This window comes from Lithobates pipiens, unplaced genomic scaffold, assembly GCF_037356315.1.
Source record: "Lithobates pipiens isolate NorthernLeopardFrog02 unplaced genomic scaffold, aLitPip1_a1.2 Scaffold_30, whole genome shotgun sequence".
Taxonomy (NCBI): domain Eukaryota; kingdom Metazoa; phylum Chordata; class Amphibia; order Anura; family Ranidae; genus Lithobates; species Lithobates pipiens.
Window position 1 is genome coordinate 99,541,571 of NW_027507791.1, and position 18,969 is coordinate 99,560,539.

The 18,969-nt window shown below is 42.9% G+C and overlaps 1 protein-coding gene across 3 annotated transcripts in view; it reads left to right on the forward strand.

Moving 5' to 3' along the window:
• The window catches only part of SLC25A21 (solute carrier family 25 member 21), a 651,666-nt gene that overhangs the window by 610,832 nt on the left and 21,865 nt on the right, over nucleotides 1-18,969 (forward strand). For all 3 annotated transcript variants that reach the window (XM_077464683.1, XM_077464681.1, XM_077464682.1), the window contains exon 9: nucleotides 18,274-18,455. In XM_077464683.1, the coding sequence (XP_077320809.1) occupies nucleotides 18,274-18,455 (182 nt within the window). The remainder of the gene's footprint in view (nucleotides 1-18,273; nucleotides 18,456-18,969) is intronic.

Below are 18,969 nucleotides of genomic sequence, written 5' to 3' on the forward strand. Positions count from 1 at the left end.
CAGAGTATATAGGGCAGGCCGTATAGTATATACAAGCTGTCCCCTACTTTCAAACATCTGACTTACAAACAACTCCTACTTACAAATGGAGGGAGACAACAGGAAGCGAGAGGAAATCTACCCCTAGGAAGGGAAATTCTCTCCTGTAAGAGTTAATATGGGAAAAAATTGTGTCTCCACTGATGCTTTATCACCAATCCTTGTTTCCCTAATAACCCTAAATTTTCGAAATCCATTTGTCATTGGGACAGAACGTGAGGTGAAATCTTCTGAACAGGGGCACAGAGGGCAAAACAAATGTTACAGGGGTGATAACCCTTCCCTATGTTATCCAAAAAGCTTAAAAATAGTTTTTTTATCTGGAGCTACACTTACAAAATGTACCTGCTCCAAATTACAAACAGATTCAACTTAAGAACAAACCTACAGTCCCTGTCTTGTTTTGGACATGCCTTTTCTTTTTTAAATTTTGGTGTGGGGTTCCCCTTAATATCCATACAAGACCCAAAGGGCCTGGTAATGGGTTGAGGGCGGTGGATACCCATGCCTGCAGATTGGATTGGAGAAGCTCCTCAATTTGGGACAGAAATATTTATCTACAATCTCCCTCAAGAAATCTATGAAGATAAATTAACTCCACTTTTTCTTATAATTACTTTTCTACTGGACAGATTACACATGAACATCATGGGCCTCGTGCTGAGGATTTTGCTGGGGCTTTTTATATAAATAAAAATGAAAAAACATGTTGTTATAACAAATTAAATTAAATAGAGAGAGGGAGAGAGAAAGGGGATTAGAGAGGGGTGAGGGGTAAGGGAGGGAGGATGAGAGAGAAAGGATGTGCATGAGCATGCGTGGGAGAGACAGCAACGTAGCCCAGCCAAGGAAAGTGACCGAAGGCACAGAACCCAGAAGAAAGCCAGGGTGAGGATGGAAGTGTCTGGGACCCACCAGATTGATCGCAGAGCTGCAGGGTTCAGTCTGACAGGTAAGTGTACCCTAATGTGCTAATATACTGTGCATACTAGTACATTATGGTGCATAGTTGCCAACATTTCAAAAATAATTTCAGGGACACTTTTTTACCAGCGGTATATTTAGAGTAGCTGACATCCCCTATGTTCCTCTATACATCACAATAGTAATCACAAAATGAAATGAGTACTAATAATGGGCAGAACAAATAAGAGGACTGAGAAGATTTCCTTTAGTTGAACTAACAAGTGTGCCCATTCTAGATCTGCTAATATTGAGGATATTCAATATAATTTTAAAGAACTGTTTTTGTGGGTAAGAGGCATGGGGAGGAGTATGGTTGGCATAAAAGTGGGAAGTATGTGCAGGTGAGGGAGAGGAATGGGGAGGGTATAACAGTGAGCACTCTATGTACAGGAGAGGAGTGTGGAGGGTATGGCAGTGGGCACTACGTACAGAAGAGGAGTGTTGGGGGTATGACAGTGGACAGTATGCACAGCAGAGGAGTGTGGGGGTATGCCTGTGGGCAGTATGTACAGGACAGGAGTGTGGAGGGTATGGCAGTGGGCACTATGTACAGGAGAGGAGTGTGGGAGTATGGCAGTGGGTAGTATGCACAGCAGAGGAGTATGGAGGATTGATAGTGGGCACTATATACCGGGAGCAAGATTCTGGGAGGACGTCCATAGACGCCCTCCCAGAATAAGCCGACCGCGCTGTAGCCGTCTTTCGGCTATGGCCCGGAAGGCATGTGGTTAAGATAGGTCCATTTGACAAAAAAAAAATTACCAAAAAACCCGGGAACATCCGTGACCGCCAGGTCTGGAGAATCCAGTGCATCACGATAAATGGCCGCTCATATCAGTAAATGTCATTCAAAGTGTGAGAGCACCAAAAGCTGAAAATTGCTCTGGTTAGGAAGGGGGTTTAAGGTAAGGGGCCAAGAGCTGAAGCTCCAATATCCCCTATGTTAGTCCTAACCTGGTAAGGAACTTATATTCAGGGGTGGGCTTGTTTCCAGACTGTCTGCGGTGGACTCCCTGATTATTCAATGCATTGTCTAGGTGATTTTTTTGTGGTTAAAATTCTGTGTGAATTTACAATAAAGTTAGTTCCAGTTTACACCTACTGTAACCTAGTGTATTCTAGTTCTTGGGTGCAATTCCCAGCTATAATCACTTGTTCCTGGGTCCCAGCAGCGAGGAAGCTGTATCTTGGCGGAGGCACCCAGGTGGTCTGTCATGCAGGCTATAGCGCAAACTCCATTCTCCACTTCCAGCACAAAATCATATTTCTTCTAAATAAACAAATGGGGAGATCTAGTACTCTCTGTAAAAAAAGCACCATTTAGTAGGCAAACATTATATTGCACTCATGTGAGGTAAAAACTATACAGGCACATCACAGTGTAAACAGCGGCATTCACAGCAATATAACCAGCTTACTCCTCCCGACAGAGGCCCGAGATGGTGCTGCCCACTATAGTGCAATGACGTCACCAAGGTCATCCTCAGAAGTTTCTGAGCTATACTACGTATACACATTAATATATATTAGTGCATCACATTGCACATTACTACTTTATTATAGTATGTTAATATGCAAATGTGGTTCTTTTTTGAGTATTGATGATAGGAGAGCTGCACTATTGTTTTTTTACTTACCTTGGGTTTTAGGCTCGAACCTTAAAGGGATTGGACACTGGCAGGCTTTAGCGGACACGCCCCCCCTCCCCGGTGGCGCTTCCCCTAAACCCCTACCCCTCTTCCTGAGTTTTTTGTTAGTGGCTGTGGGTGATGGACCTCTTCTTTTTCTAAACTGGCTTCACTGCTTTATTACTTTCTTTTAATTTTTTCCATTAAAGATTTCTTCAATCAACTACACTGCCTAAAGAAGCAGTGTATCTGATGCAACCTCAGCAAAACCATAGAGCAGTATCCAGACCCTACTCTGTGGAGACGGCATGTAATTTTCCTTTGGGCACTGAATCCTATGTGGGGTGCTCACTTTAGCACTTTGTTCAACGTGCTGATTTAGCTACAGGGTGCTATACAGGTTCCCGACCGTGGTATACAGCAATGGAACTCAGTTCCTGTAGACAGCTTTGGTGATATACCCACCATGATGGTCGAGTCCTGTACTTTATATACAGTCCAGTATCATGAACAAGTAAGGCAGGTTGGGCCATGTGTGAAATGTATTCACCTTACTGTAAACTTTTTAAACTTGGTGCTAAATTTCATCGACTGAGATCTCAGTCTCAGGTGGATGACCAGGTGTCACATCACACCACTGGTTGCACACTTCTGCCTAGAGTCCTTATAAGGTACTCAGGTGCATGCTCACTGCATACTCCTGCCAAACTCTACTTCTTGAGTACCCCAAAGGGGATTATCCTCACTTGTAGCTATGGTGGAGACCAGGCGAATAGGAACCAACTCAAAGCAGCAGGCAAACATTTGCTCTGGTGAAGGCTCACACAACAATCAGCCTCAGGATGATGATGTAACCCTTGCATCAGAGCAGAAATTGATATTAATACAGGCATCAGCATCCAACTCTTTTTCCAGCACACAGCAAGCTGCCTAATTGAAAAAATCAGAATTTCCTGCACTTTTTATGCAATTCCTGGCCTAAAATCATTGTCAGAGACTCTTCTCCAAGTACAATTTCTCAACTGGAGTAAGGCCTTTATATGCTAGTCCTAGATGACATTGAATGAAGAGGGTAATAAAGAAGACATTGAGGCAATGTTGGATGATGCTGCAGAAGACTTTTCTCCCCCACACTGTCACAATATTGAAGAGGGAGCTTTCTACAATATGCTTGCTAATGTTGAATAACACATTGTCTACAAATACTTGGTATTTGCAGGGGGCCTCACCTTCTTCTCACCACTCCCCTTTGGGCACAAAGAGACCTACTAGTATTGCAAAATATTTCCTGTTCATGAACGGATAGATGTGCAGTCTGTGATGACTGGGTCACTCCTGAAAGGATATTTACTCCCCTAAAGTTCTTTTCTGATCTCTATCAAGTTGAAAAAGAGTTTACAAAAAAGTGAGCTATTCCTGTGGTTTACCCTGCCTTCTCTTTCTTAAAAAAACATCTCATTGTATGTTCCATCTGTTAATTGTTGCATGGTCAGAAATTTTAAAAAACTGTTATAATCTCTTTTTACCCTGGCAGGCCCAGCCCTGCAACCAGCTCTTGCTGCTATTTCAGTTTGTCAAACCACAGCTAACTGGGCCAGGTCACTTAATAAGCAACATGGTCATGTCTTTCAAGGTTGTGCAGTTGCAGAGCAATTACAACAACTTCAATCTACTCTTTATTTCTGTAGAGATGGTCTGGAACAGGTCATGAGACAAATATCCACAATGTCTTTTATCTCTGTTCATATGCACATGATTCACTGGCTTAAAGCTTAGTTGGCAGAATCTGCCTGTAAGAGACACTTGTATGCTTCATCAAGCAAGATGCCTGTTTGGTGAGGCAATGGACTAATTCATTAAAGATATCACAGATGGGAAAGTTTTTCTTCCTCAGAAAAAGGTAAAAAAAAATCCTCCTCTTCCAGTGCTCCTAGGTTCTCAAAATGCAGATCACCTCCAAGCTCTTCTCAGACTTCAGCTTCAAAGCCTAAGTTCATATTTTCCTTTCAGCACAAGGTTTGGCCCACAAAGGCCACTAAGTCCTCCCCAAAGCCCTCTTCACAATGAAGGGGTACCCTCACTCCAAAGAGTGGAGGGACAACTGTTGTAGTTTGCATCTATCTGGACCACAGACGTCCCAAACCTGTGGATTCAGTTAGTGGTTTCCAAAGTTTACAAGATAGATGTAAACGCTTTACCTCCTCACTACTTTCTTTTGTCAGATTACCCAAAAACTGCCACGAGCATTTAGATTTGCAAAAGGCCCTGAACCACCTCTTGTCCCAGGGGGTCATTTTACCAGTAACACCATACAGCATGTTCAAGGGATTCCACTCAAACCTGTTTAAGGTGCAAACGTCCAGCAGAGGTATCCATCCTATCCTGTACTTAAAGTGATTGTAAAGGTTTGTTTTTTTATATGTTACAATTACCTGCTCTGTATAATGGTTTTGCGCAGAGCAGCCCCTCTGTGCCAACCTCCTCTTCTGTTGTCTCCTGCTGGTGCTCCTGGCTCCTGCCATCCTAGTGCCCACATAGCAAGCCACTTGCTATGGGGGCACTCATTCAGGCTTGATCCTGAGCGAGACACACACAATACACCTTGGTCCCACTTCCCACTCCCTCCTCATAGGGAATCTGAATCTGTGTCCTGTGAGGGGGGTGAGAGAGCAGCGTTTCTGCTTTCGGGCACAGCGCTAAATCAAGTTTAGTCTGAGGTACATATTTGGGGGGAGGGGGTGCTGGGGGAGGGGTGAGCTGGTCACAGAATTTTTTTTTACCTTAATACAGAGAATGCATTAAGGTAAACAAATTGTATGCCTTTGCAACCACAATCCTCTGCTCCCAGGATATTCACAAAAATCTTATCACCCTTGCCTGTCCTTCTCAAAACTCAGGGCAGCTAGGTGACAGACTGCAAGACCTTCTCCAGAAGGATGCATCCCCTCACAACTCTCAGTGAATGTCCAAAAAATAATTCAACTGCTTCAGGGCTTTGGCTGTGGGTCAACCTAAAAGAAACTGTTATCTTGACCTAGAGTATCTGGGTCTAATTCTAGATACATTTCAGGCAAAGGTCCAAAAAAAAGTTATTTGTCTAAAAGCTCATGCTCAACAGCTGAGATCCAAAGGAAATTCTACAGTGAGATTTGCAATGAGAGATCTGGGCCTTATGGATGCCTTCTTTGAGGCTGTACCCTTCACCCAATTCCATTCAAATACTCTCCAACCTAATATTCTATCGGTATGGAAAAACAAAGCTCTTTCTGAGGATTTTCTTTTAGGTGCATTCAGGTTTCAGCATCTATGTTTGAGCCAGAAAAAGAAAGTTAGGTACCGGAAGAACGAGAGGCAAGAAGTCATGCAAAAAATATGTGTTATGCTTATTTTTCAGGCAATCTGTATAGGAACATAAACATGTCTGTTGGCCTCTGCGTCAGTCCAGCTCTGAGACTTCCAGGACCTTACTTTTTACCTTCCAATGTGCCATCTTCAGACTAAAATAAGATAGATTTATTGATCGCCTTCCATCAACTTTAGGCACAAGGAGTGGTGGTACCAGTGCCTTTAGAAGAACAGTTTCATGTTTTCTGTTCAAACCTATTCACAGTTCCAAAACCAAATAGGGGTATCCGCTCAATACTGCACTTACAAGCTCTGTCCTTGCTTCTCTTTACTGTCTGGAGTAGGGATGAGCCCGATGTTCGAGTTTAACTGATGCTCGCCTGTTCACCGAATAGTGAACAATTTGGGGTGTCCGTGGTAAATTCGAAAGCTGAGGAACACCCTTTAAAAGTTTATGGGAGAAATCAAAAGTGCTAATTTTAAAGGCTTATATGAATGGCATTATCATAAAAAGTGTTTGGCGACCTGGGTCCTGCCCCAGGGGACATGTATCAATGGATACATTTTTTTTAAAAAGGCCATATTTTTCGGGAGCAGGGATTTTAATAATGCTTAAAGTGAAACAATAAAAGGGAAATATTCCTTTAAATTTCATACTTGGGGGATGTCTATAGTATGCCTGTAAAGTGGCACATGTTTCCCATGTTTACAACAGTCTGAGAGCAAAATGACAATTGTAAAGGAAAAAAAAGTAATTTAAAAGTACTCGCGGGTATAATGAATTGTCGGTCCCGGCAATACACATAAAAGTCATTGAAAAAAACAGCATGGGATTGCCCCACAGGGGAACTCCAAACCAAAATTTTTAAAAAAAATGCGTGGGGGTCCCCCCAAATTCCATACCGGGCCCTTTCATGCCTGGCATAGATATTAAGGGGAACCCTGCACCAAAATAAAAAAAAATTATGGGGAGTCCCCCTCAAAATCCATACCAGACCCTTCAGGTCTGGTATGGATTTTAAGGGGAACCCCCTAAAATTAAAAAAATAATGGGGGTCCCCCAAAAATCAATACCAGACCCTTATCCGAGCACGCAACCTGGCAGGCAGCAGGAAAAGGGGGGATGAGAGAGTGCCCCCCCTCCTAAACCATAGCAGACCACATGCCCTCAACATGGGGAGAGTGCTTTGGGGTAGCGGCCCCCCAAAGCACCTTGTCCACATGTTGATGGGGACAAGGGCCTCATCCCCGCAACCCTTGCCCAGTGGTTGTGGGGGTCTGTGGGCGGGGGCTTATCGGAATCTGGAAGCCCCCTTTAACAAGGGGACCCCCAGATCCCGGCCACCCCCTGTGTGAAATGGTAACGGGGTACAAATTTACCCCTACCATTTCACAAAAAAAGTGTGAAAATGATAAAAAAATACAAGACACAGCTTGGGACAATTCCTTTATTAAAAAATAAAAAATAAGTGTCCCACAAAGTCCATTCATCTTCTTCTCTTGCTCCGACGGACCGAAAAAAAGAAAAAGTCGCACGCCGCCACCGATCTGCCCCCATGGGCAGAGGCAGATTGGTGGCCACACACCGCCACTTGCCGTAATGACCACTTCTCAGATGACAGATCTTTTGTAACTGAGGGCAAGGCCACACACACAGCACAGGCTGTAACATGTTAAAATTACAACTTTGTGAAAAAAGAAAACTATTTTTATTTACTTTCATTTTTCGAAAGAATTGTGGAAAAAAGTACAATTTCAAAAAACTCACCATGCCTTTTACTAAATACCTTGGACTGTCTACTTTCCAAAAAGGGTTTGCTTTTGGGGTACTTGCACTCTCTTAGCATTTTAGGACCTCAAAAATTAGATAGGCAGTCAGAATATCAGGGTTGATCAATTTAAATATACAGTATATACCATAGTTTGTAAACGCTAAAACGTTCATAAAGACTAAAAAATATACACTGATTTTGGTTATTTTTATCAAAGAAATGTAGCAGAATACATGTTGACCTAAATGTATGAAGAAAGTTTATTTTCAAAGTTTTATTGAAGAAACAGACAGAAACACATTTTTTTGGTCTTTTTTTTTCTTTTTTTTAAAACTGAAGTGATTAAACACCACCAAAAGAAAGCTATATCTGGCTTAAAAAGTGATATAAAACTTATTTGGGTACAGTGTTGCATGCCCAAGCAATTCTAATGCCGCATACACACGTCCAGACTTTTCGACGGACTAGGTCCAACGGTCTTCCTGAAGGACGTTCGGCGGAGGTCCGACAGACTTTCTGAATGAACGGACTTGGCCACACACAACCGGTCTCAGTCAGTTCGAAAGTCTGTTCGTTTTGAACGTAATGACGTAAACGGGACTAAACAAGGACATTCAATACCCAGTAGCCAATAGCTCCCCTTGCGTCGTATTTGGTCCGTCGGACTAGCACATAGACGAACCGTTTCCTGATTTTTAGTCTGTCAGACTTGAGTCTGTCGGATTGAATTGAAACATGTTCTATTTCTAGGTCTGTCAGATTTTTTTTATAAAAAACGGTTGGACTATCCCACACACGAATGGATTGTCCGACGGACTGATCCCGTCGGACCTAGTCTGCCGGAAAGTCCGGTCGCGTGTACGTGGCATTAGTCAAAGTATCACAGCGCTGAAAATGGAAAAAAAATGGCCTGGATGGGAAAGGGGTTTAGCATGTCAGTCATCAAGTGGTTAAAGTGTAACTAAAGTTGAACCAAAAGTAAATAAATAGGGAACGGGCAGGCTCTTTATTGCAGTAAAGACATGCAATGTCTGTCTCTTCAACAGTAAAATACGCTTACCTGCCTAGTGCAAACTGATGTAGAATGTACACTGAGCTGCACATGTGCAGGAGTGACATCATCCTGCACCAGCCAGGATGAATGAAAACCGGCACCCAGAAGAAGCTGGGGAGAAGAAGATGTCAAAGCTGGTGAGGGACCTCATGGACGTTGGACCAAGGTAAATACTTGGACTAAGGTAAATATTTTTGCCTTTTAAAGTGGTTCTAAAGTCAAAACATTTTTACCTTGATGCGTTCCTTGCATTATGGTAAATACACTCCACTACCTGTCCTAGCCCACTCTGCCCCTAAACACTTATCTGGCTCGTCTCACTGATCTAGCACTGTTGCGGCTGCAGCATGTAAAAGCAAAAAGCCGAGAAAAGCAACACTACCTAGGTGTAGCATTAATTAAAACATATTTATGAAATGAAAAACAATAAATATGCACTCATATTTACAAGATATTAAAAAGGGTATTGATAAGTGTCCAGCAGGTGGTCAGTGGGGAGCAGTGTTTTTCTATGGACTTTGTTTAAATTGTTGTAAACCTTAAGAAAAACTAAGATCCTGTTTCTTGTGCTTGTGCTGTGCAATTCTTCTCTTCCTAACTGGTAATAATCCCCCTGCCTCTGCTGACCACGATAATCGTGGCTGCTGAGCCCTGACTACTGTGGTCAGTCTACGTTCCTCGTCATCCGGAGCCCTTTTCTCTCCTCTGACCGTCTCTTCCCCCTCCCTGTCAGCATGAGAGCATTTCCTCCCCGCCCCCCCACCATCTATTCTGCAGCATATTTCAATGTATTTAATGGAGATAACCAGCCATTACCAAAACTATATGTGTTTGTTAGAAATGAAAAGGCTAAATACCGTTTCTGACACCGTTGTGCGGCCACGTGATCCCCCTGTGCTGGCTGCACTCTATTGAGAGAAGCAGGAGGAGCAGAGATTCTCCTCTGCTGGCCAGCTGACGTCATAGGGGATACTCTGCCCCTCCCGCTTCTCTCCATAGATCGAGGGGCAGCCAGCACAGGGGGATCACATGACTGCACAGCTGCGGTGTCAGAAACATTATTTTGCCTTTTTATTTCTAACAAACACATGCAGTGTTTGTAATGGCTGGATAGCTACATTAGACAGTTACATAGTTGCATAGTTACATAGTAGGCAAGGTTGAGAAAAGACACAAGTCCATCAAGTCCAACCTATGTGTGTGATTTTATGTCAGTATTATATTGTATATCCCTGAATGTTGTGGTCATTCAGGTGCTTGTCTAATAGTTTTTGAAATGATCTATGCTCCCTGCTGAAACCACTGCCTGTGAAAAGGAAATTCCACATCCTAACCGCTCTTACAGCCCGTTCACACCTGAACGTTTTGTAGCCCTACGCCTGAAGCTACAAAACGCTGGAGGGGAAAAAATCCATTATTCTCAATGGAGATGGTTCACATCTCCACTCCATGTCGCCTGAAGCCCTACGCCTGAAGCTCAAACAAGTTCCGGACCCTTTTTTGTCGCGCGAATTGGGCTGATTTGGGCGTTTTCATTCCCATAGAAACGAATGGAAACGCTCGATTTGAGCGTTTAGCGCGACAACGAGCGTTTCTACGGGCGTTTTGACGCTGTATCTGCTCAAGAAAAAATAAGCAGATGAAAAATATTTTTCCTATTGGCTGAAAAAAAACGCCGAAGTTAAAAACCGCTCGTTGTCGCGCGTTGTAGTGTGACAAAACGCTCATTGTCGCGCGTTGTAGTGTGACAAAACGCTCGTTGTCGCGCGTTGAAGTGTGACAAAACGCTCGTTGTCGCGCGACAAAACGCCGGTAAAAACGTTCAAACACGCTACGCTCAGGTGTGAATGCAGCCTTACGGTAAAGAACCCTCTACGCAGTTTAAGGTTAAACCCCTTTGCCTCTAATTTTAGGGAATGGCCGCATGTCTTATTAACCACTTCAGCCCCTGAAGAATTTACCCCCTTCCTGAGCACTTTTTGCGATTTGGCACTGCGTCGGTTTAACTGACAATAGAGCGGTCGTGCAACGTGCCTCCCAAACAAAATTGACATCCTTTTTTCCCCACAAATAGAGCTTTCTTTTGGTGGTATTTGATCACCCCTGCGGTTTTTATTTTTTGCGCTATAAACAAAAAAAGAGCGTCAATTTTTTAAAAAATGCATTATTTTTTACATTTTGTGATAATAAATATCCGCTAAAAATATATAAAAAAAATAATTTTTCCTCAGTTTAGGCCAATATGTATTCTACATATTTTTGATAAAATAAAATCACAGTAAGCGTTTATTGATTGGTTTGCGCAAAAGTTTTAGCTTTTACAAAAAAGGGGATAGTTTTATGGCATTTTTAGTAATCAGTTTTTTTTTTACTAGTAATGGCAGCGATCAGTGATTTTTATCATGACTGCAACATTATAGCAGACACATCGGACATTTTTGACACATTTTTGGGACCATTGTCATTTATACAGCAATCAGTGCTATACAAATGTAAATGACACTGGCAGTGAAGGGGTTAACCACTAGGGGACAGTGTAGGGGTTAAGATTGTCCTGGGGATTGATTCTAACTGTGGGGGGCGTGGCTACGTGTGACACATCACTGATCTCTGCTCCCGATCATAGGGCGCAGAGATCAGTGACAGTGTCACTAGGCAGAACGGGGAGATGCTTGTTTACATTAGCATCTCCTCGTTCTTCCTCTCTTTGAGACGATCGCAAGTATCCTGCAGGCCGCCTCTTAAAGGGTAACGTACAGGTACGTTAGTTTGCCTGTACGGACCCTTCTGCCGACGTATATCGGCGTGAGGCGGTCGGCAAGTGGTTAAATTCCCTTTTGTGGAAAAGTTTTATCCTTATTTGGGGTCCACAGTACGGTATTTGTACACTGAAATCATATCCCTTCTCTTCTCCAGAAAGAATAAGTTCAGTGTTTGTAACCTTTCCTCATAACTAATGTCCTCCAGACGCTTTATTCGCTTTGTTGCTCTTCTCTGGACTCTCTCCAGTTCCGGCACATCCTTCCTGAGGACTGGTGCCCAGAACTGGACAGCATACTCAATGTGCGGCCGGACCAGAGTCTTGTAGCGTGGGAGATTTATTGTTTTATCTCTGGAGTTAATCCCCTTTTTAGTGCATGCCAATATTCAGTTTGCTTTGCTTGCAGCAGCTTGGTATTGCATGCCATTGCTGAGTTTGTCATCTACTAGGACCCCCAGGTCTTTTTCCATCCTAGATTCCACCAGTAGTTCTCCACCTAGTGAGTGGATTTCCTTCATATTTTTGCCACCCAAATGCATTATTTTACAGTTTTTCACATTAAACCTCATTTGCCATGTAGTTGCCCACCCCATTAATTTGTTCAGATCTTCTTGCAAGGTTTCCACATCCTGCAGTGAAGTTCTTGCCCTGCTTAGCTTAGTATTGTTCGCAAATACAGAGATTGAACTGCTTATCCCATCCTCCAGGTCGTTTATGAATAAATTAAATAGGACTGGTCCCAGGACAGAACCCTGGGGCACCCCACTTTCCATGCCTGCCCATTCCGAGTACTCCCCATTTATCACCACCCTCTGAACTCACCCTTGTAGCCAGTTTTGAATCCATGTACTTACCCTATGGTCCATGCCAATGGACATTATTTTGTACAGTTTATGGGGAACTGTGTCAAATGCTTTTGCAAACTCCAGATACACCATGTCTATGGGCCTTCCTTTATCTAGATGGCAACTCACCTCCTCATAGAAGGTTAATAGATTGGTTTGGCAAGAACGATTCTTCATGAATCCATGCTGATTACTGCTAATGATACAATTGTCATTGCTAAAATCTTGTATATAGTCCCTTATCATCCCATCCAAGAGCTTGCATACTATTCGATGTTAGGCTAACTGGTCTGTAATTCCCAGGGATGTATCTTTCCCTTTTTTAAATATTGGTGCTACATTGGCTTTTCTCCAATCAGCTGGTACCATTTCAGTCAATAGACTGTAAAAATTAGGAACAATGGTCTGGCAATTACTTGACGAAATTCCATAAGGACCCTTGGGTGCAAGCCATCTGGTCCCAGTGACTTATTAATGTTACATTTTTCAAGTCTATTTCTAATTCTGTCCTCTGTTAGCCATGATGGTGCTTCTTGTGATGTGTCATGAGGATAAACATTGCAGTTGTGGTTACTGAAGCCCACTGATTCCCTCCGGAAGATTGAGGAGAAGGAAAAACCTTTGCCATCTCTCCATTCTTAGTAACCAGATTTCCTTCATCATTCTTTATGGGACCAATATGATCTGACCTCCCTTTCTTACTATTTATGTACACTTTAGTGACTTTACAAACACTTTAAGGACTAGAAGCAGTGGCGGTTGGTGCTCAATTTTTTTGGGGGGGCAAAAACAAACTAAAAAATTCTGAAAATACTGAAAAAAAATACATCAAATGCAGCCACTGTGCCATCAATTGCAGCCACTGTGCCCATCAATTTCAGCCACTGTGCCCATAAATTTCAGCCACTGTGCCCATCAAATGCAGCCACTTCACTGTGCCCATCAAATTCAGCCAATGTGCCCATCAAATGCAGCCACTGTGCCCATCAAATGCCGCTACTGTTCCCATCAAATGCAGCCACTGTACCTGTCAAATACAGCCACTTTGCCTGTCAAATGCTGCCACGGTGCCCGTCAAATGCTGCCACTGTGCCCTTCAAATGCAGCCACTGTGCCTGTCAAATCCCGACACTGTGCCTGTCAAATGCAGCCAATGTGCCCATGAAATGACCACCTCTGCCTGCCTGCTCACTGACTGCCTGGAACTTACCCCATCTTGGGTGATGCTTTAAAAAGCCACTGTAATTCAGGCGCCTTGGCATCCAAAATGGGGCCGGATGCCTAAATAGGGAGTGGTTACGGTGGCCATGGATAGATTCATGCTATACATGAATCTATCCATTCTACACAGTGGGGGTGGTGTGACAGAGGGGGCAGCACCAGGGCACCACTAATGGACAGGCCCGAACTGACTAGAAGACTCTCTCTGTTATTTATCATTAAATTCCTATTGTTGTTTTTGGCAGTTGCATTAGTGCCCCCTTTCTCTTGTGCCTGGTTATGTTTAAGGTATTAATGGTCTTTATAAAAACATTTTTATTTGGGGCTGCAGCTTAGCCCTTCCACTTTCTGGTCTCACAAGAGACACAAGAAGCAGTGGGAGCCATAGGCTCCCGCTGCTGTCAAACTCCAGTGAGAAGGAAGCAGAGGCATGGCTTATCGGCTGTCACGTACCTGGTCGGAGGCTGAAGTGCCGAGAGGGCTCCCCTTGTGGCTAAGCGCAGTACACCCCTGAAGATGGTACAGAAGGTGTAGTTCCCAAAGCAGCACAGGTTGCCAGATGGGTACAGGAGAGTAGAGCCGGGGGTCACTTGAAGTATAGTGAAAGATGCAGGATACACAGCTGGGCCAAAGACTCTAAGAATCCTCAGTAACACTTGGCAATGGTGTGTGCAGAAGACAGTAGTGACAGCCAGTCCAGGGGTCAAACACTGTGGATCCGTCAGGAGGAAGAGGCAGGTAGCGGGAACAGGGCCAAGCCTAGGTCAAATAAAGGAAGGCAAGCCAGGAACAGGTAATGGTAGCAAAGTCTGTGATGCAAGCTGGGATCAAACACTGGAGACAGCAGCAAAATCGGTAAAGAAAAAGCAAGCCAAAGTCGGTAAAGCAGGGGGTCAAACCAGGAGAACAGATCAGACAGGTCAGGAGCAAGCCAGGTCACAACAGGAAATCCAAATAGAATATGCACAGAGGCTAAGGAACATGGGAAGGCTGATGACAATCCAGCAATGTGATGGGCTCAACAACAGTCTTATATATGCCAGTAAGTGGCTGCATCTGTCACATTGTGCGCCTATTGAGCACGCGCAAATGCCAATTAGCGATGTCGTGAACCTGTGTGCGCCCACTTGTTCTTCTTGTACCAGTGCGTATGGCAGTGCTCTGGAAGCATCCATTTCCAGTACTGCCACTATTGTCAGTTCTCCTACGGCCATTTCCCTGACACCGGTCCTGTGTGTGTCTATGGACTTAGCCAGCCTAGCTCAGCAGCATGCCCGCGGGGTACCCTATTAGGACCTTGCTGTGGAAGGAGGAGGAGACCACATCGGTGGCATGTGTAAATTCAAGGCTATCAATCTATGCAATAAGGACCGAGACAGAGGCTGGAGCTGCTGTGCTTTTCCCCATCGCTGAAACAATCAGGTTCGGGTAAGAAAAGGGGGGGGGGGGGGGGCTGCAGTAAAAAAGTTTTTTTACCTTAATGCATTAAGGTGAAAAATCATGAGGGTTTACAACCCTTTTACGCAGAAGACAAAGTAGGTTATATGTATGCTATGCTGATATTTAAACTAAATGATCTTCTGCAAGTTATATGCTTATGGAAGGTGTGATTTACTAAATTATCGTGTAATTTGACATATTGTATATTGAATTGTGTTTCTATTTTGAAGAAAAAAAGAGAAAGCCCCAAAAGAGGTGGTAAAAGACTGCTTTGTGTAATCATTGCACAGAGCAGGTAAGCATAACATCTTTTTTAACTGCTTAAGGACCGCCTCCTGCACATATACGTCAGCAGAATGGCATGGCTGGGCACAATCACATACCTGTACATGGCTCTTTAAGTGCCCAGCCGGCGGAATGCTCGCGACCCGGTCCTGAGCTGCGTCCCCGTGGCTGTGGGACCCACAGATCCGATCGCCGCAGAGCTGAAGAACGAGGAGAGGTCTGTGTAAACAAACATCTCCCCCTGCTTCCTACTGTGGCCTGTCATAAGGAAAGACGATCAGTGATGTCACATGCCAGGCCACGCCCCCCTACAATAAAAAAAACACATAACCCCTCCTCGCCACCTAGTGGTTAACTCCTTCACTGCCAGTGTCATTTACACAGGAATCAGTGCATTTAAGTAGCATTGATTGCTGTATAAATGACAATGGTCCCAAAAATGTGTCAAAAATATCCGATGTGTCTGCCATAATGTCGCAGCCACAATAAAAATCGCTGATTGTTGCCATTACTAGTAAAAAAAAAATTATAAAAATGCTATAAAACTATCACCTATTTTGTAAACGCTATAACTTTTGCTCAAACCAATCAATAATCGCTAATTGCAATTTTTTTTTACCAAAAATATGTAGAAGAATACATATCGGCCTAAACTGAGGAAAAAAAATGTTTTTTTATATATTTTTGGGGGATATTTATTATAGCAAAAAGTAAAAAATATAGAATTTTTTTAAAAATTGGCGCTCTATTTTTGTTTATAGCGCAAAAAATAAAAACCGCAGAGGTGATCAAATACCACCAAAAGAAAGCTCTATTTGTGGGAAAAAAAGGACGGCAATTTTGTTTGGGAGCCACGTCGCACGACCGCGCAATTGTCAGTTAAAGCGACGTAGTGCCGAATCGCAAAAAGGGGTTAATAAAAAAATAAAAAAAGCTTTACCTTTACTTTAAATCCACTTTAATAATGTGCAGCACCACTGAGTGGCATCTCTATAAGAATGATTAGGATATATCTAAAGAAATTTTTTTATTTCATTATCTATTTATTTATTTTTTTACTTCATTATTTTCATTTTCTTTTCATTAAAAAAAACCCTGTCAGGCTGCAGATTTTTTGAGATTTCCCTTCACTTCCTGTCTTGTATACAACAGGAAGGGAAAGAAAATCTCTCCAAAGTAGTGGAAAATCCTTCTTAGCTAACTGTCTCTGGAACAAGTATGCCTTTTGGAAGATTTCCTATCAAGTCCCATTCTTCTGGCAACCTAAAAATGTGACTTTTTTTTTTTCCACTTGCAGGCCGAGCGACAATAATAACTTAACCTCCTTAGTGGGGAAACAGCCAGCAATAAAAACCTAAGAGCGGGTCTAACTCTTCATCACTCTATCCAAAATGAACAAAAAATGTTTTGGCTTTAGCTCATTTTAATTAATAAATGATTTTTAAACTATCACATTCTATGAGAACTTCTAGTGTATCATTCTGTCTCCCAGAATTAACATTTCCACTTTCTAATATCCTTTTAAAGCAAAATTTGTAAAAGTGCCTGAACGCACACCTTTAAATAATTATACAATTGTTTAAAAAAATTAAGCTTTGATAACACGGCTGAGTGCTTTCATGTTAGCGGGAGTGTGACTGTTCCTTTAAACGACATCCTAATTCCTTCAATAGGTAAAAGCTATTTAATTCAAGGGCACGGCCCTGCAATGCGTTACCGCAGCGAGCTTGTTAGTTTAGTAGTGGGAGAACATTTCCTGCTGACAGATCTGCGACATCTGAGGAGAAATGTGGAAAAAACCTGCAGGCCAGCAACAGCCTTATAGAAAAGTGTGTGTGTGTTGTCCTTTTTTTCTTTTTCTTTTTTCTTCTTTTATTTAATTTAGCATTTGGGGGTCTCACGGACACATATATCTACATTTTAGTGAGCTTCCTGGTGCAGGGGCTTGCTGTCATTTGTAAAATATTCTGGCCAATTAGCTAATAGAGTACTCGGGTTTCGTGTGTTTTGATACAGTAATACTAAGTACATTGTAAAGGCCAATTACACAAATCATCCCCATATGCCGAAACCAGAGTCTCGTTATGGACTGTATTTATGAATCCTGTGTGAGGAAATGTGCCCACAGGCAATTTGGACCATGTGCGAAAACAGAGCCAATGGGATTGTCGGGGAAGAATCGTTGCAACCCGCGGAAATCCTCCTGCATCTCTCTGCAAGGAGCCCATTGTGCTGGGTGCCAGGTCGCTGATTAAAGGCACATTACCCAGAATCCTCTTAAACCCACGTATGAAGCTCGGAGCAAATAACATCTCCCCCACCGACACAGGCAGGAAAACACAGCATTAGCAGAAAGCCTAAAGCAGACGAAAAACGTCTTAACAGCCGTATTGCTCCCAATGGAAAGTACATGTTGGTGCAACGAGGAGACGTATTTTTTTTCTTCTCTATAAGAAGGTCAGGATTAATGTTAGGGCAAAGGCGTGCTAAGCTTTAAGCTGCTTTCTTATAGCAGGTACACTTCATTGTATGTTACAGGTGCAAGCAAAAATACAGTTCCCAGATGATGGCTTGTTTTATGGCATTTAAAGGTGTCGTTCTTGTTGTTGGCAAAGCCGGGGTAAAACTTTTTTTTTTTTATCTCTCTATAGTTTACCCACCTGTTAACAGTATTTTACCAGCCGCGTTTCCTAACCCGAGGCTTCTACGTAAATCTCACACCGCCATTTCAGTGTTGGCAGGACTCCACCCTGCTGTGGTTATATGGTTATCTTCCTGAGCTTTTAAAGCTCTCTGTAGCCATAATTAAAGGATGATGGGTTTGAGGAGAAGAGCGGGTGCCAGAATTCCCGAATGTTAAATGTGAATTTCTGCTTTTACCTTGCTCATGATATTACATGTGTCATTGACTATCTAGGATGCAAGACTGGAGTTCCTACGGAAGTTTACAATTGGTTTGGCCTCTGGGACGCTAGCCTCCATCATTAACATCCCATTTGATGTGGCCAAGAGTCGGATTCAGGGGCCGCAGCCAGAACCCGGAGTGATTAAATATCGTAGCTGCTGGAAGACGATACTCGTGGTTTATAAGGAAGAAGGGTATAAAAATCTTGTAATCATTTCTGTATCATTACTTGTGATTCCAGCACTCTGCACTCAGCCTATATGGTGATCCTACTTTCTGTTTTATTTTTACTGTTTTTTATCCTTTGCATTATTCCAGGGCTGTTCATGATAAATGTAGGCTGTCGAATGTGGATCCTTTATTTCTGATGCAAATTCTGCTTTTTCCAAGACTTAATTATATGGACTTTATCAAGAACATGTGAAAGAGAAATAGGGCTGCTGATATTACTGACCTCCTTCTGGAAATGCTAGTTGCCTGGCTGACCTGCTGAAGCACAGTCCTGTACAAAGAATGCAGCTCAGAGTTCCTGATCTCCTTACATGTTGTGTGTCAGACATTTCTACATTATTTAAAGTAGAAGTCTAGTACTTTTAATCCCCCACAAACTCTTAAAAAAATATATACTGTACAAATATACATTTTTCTAAGGGTCTTCCTGCTGGTCTGTTGTTGACACAGGTTCTTCCTCTTCCCCTGTGGGATGAT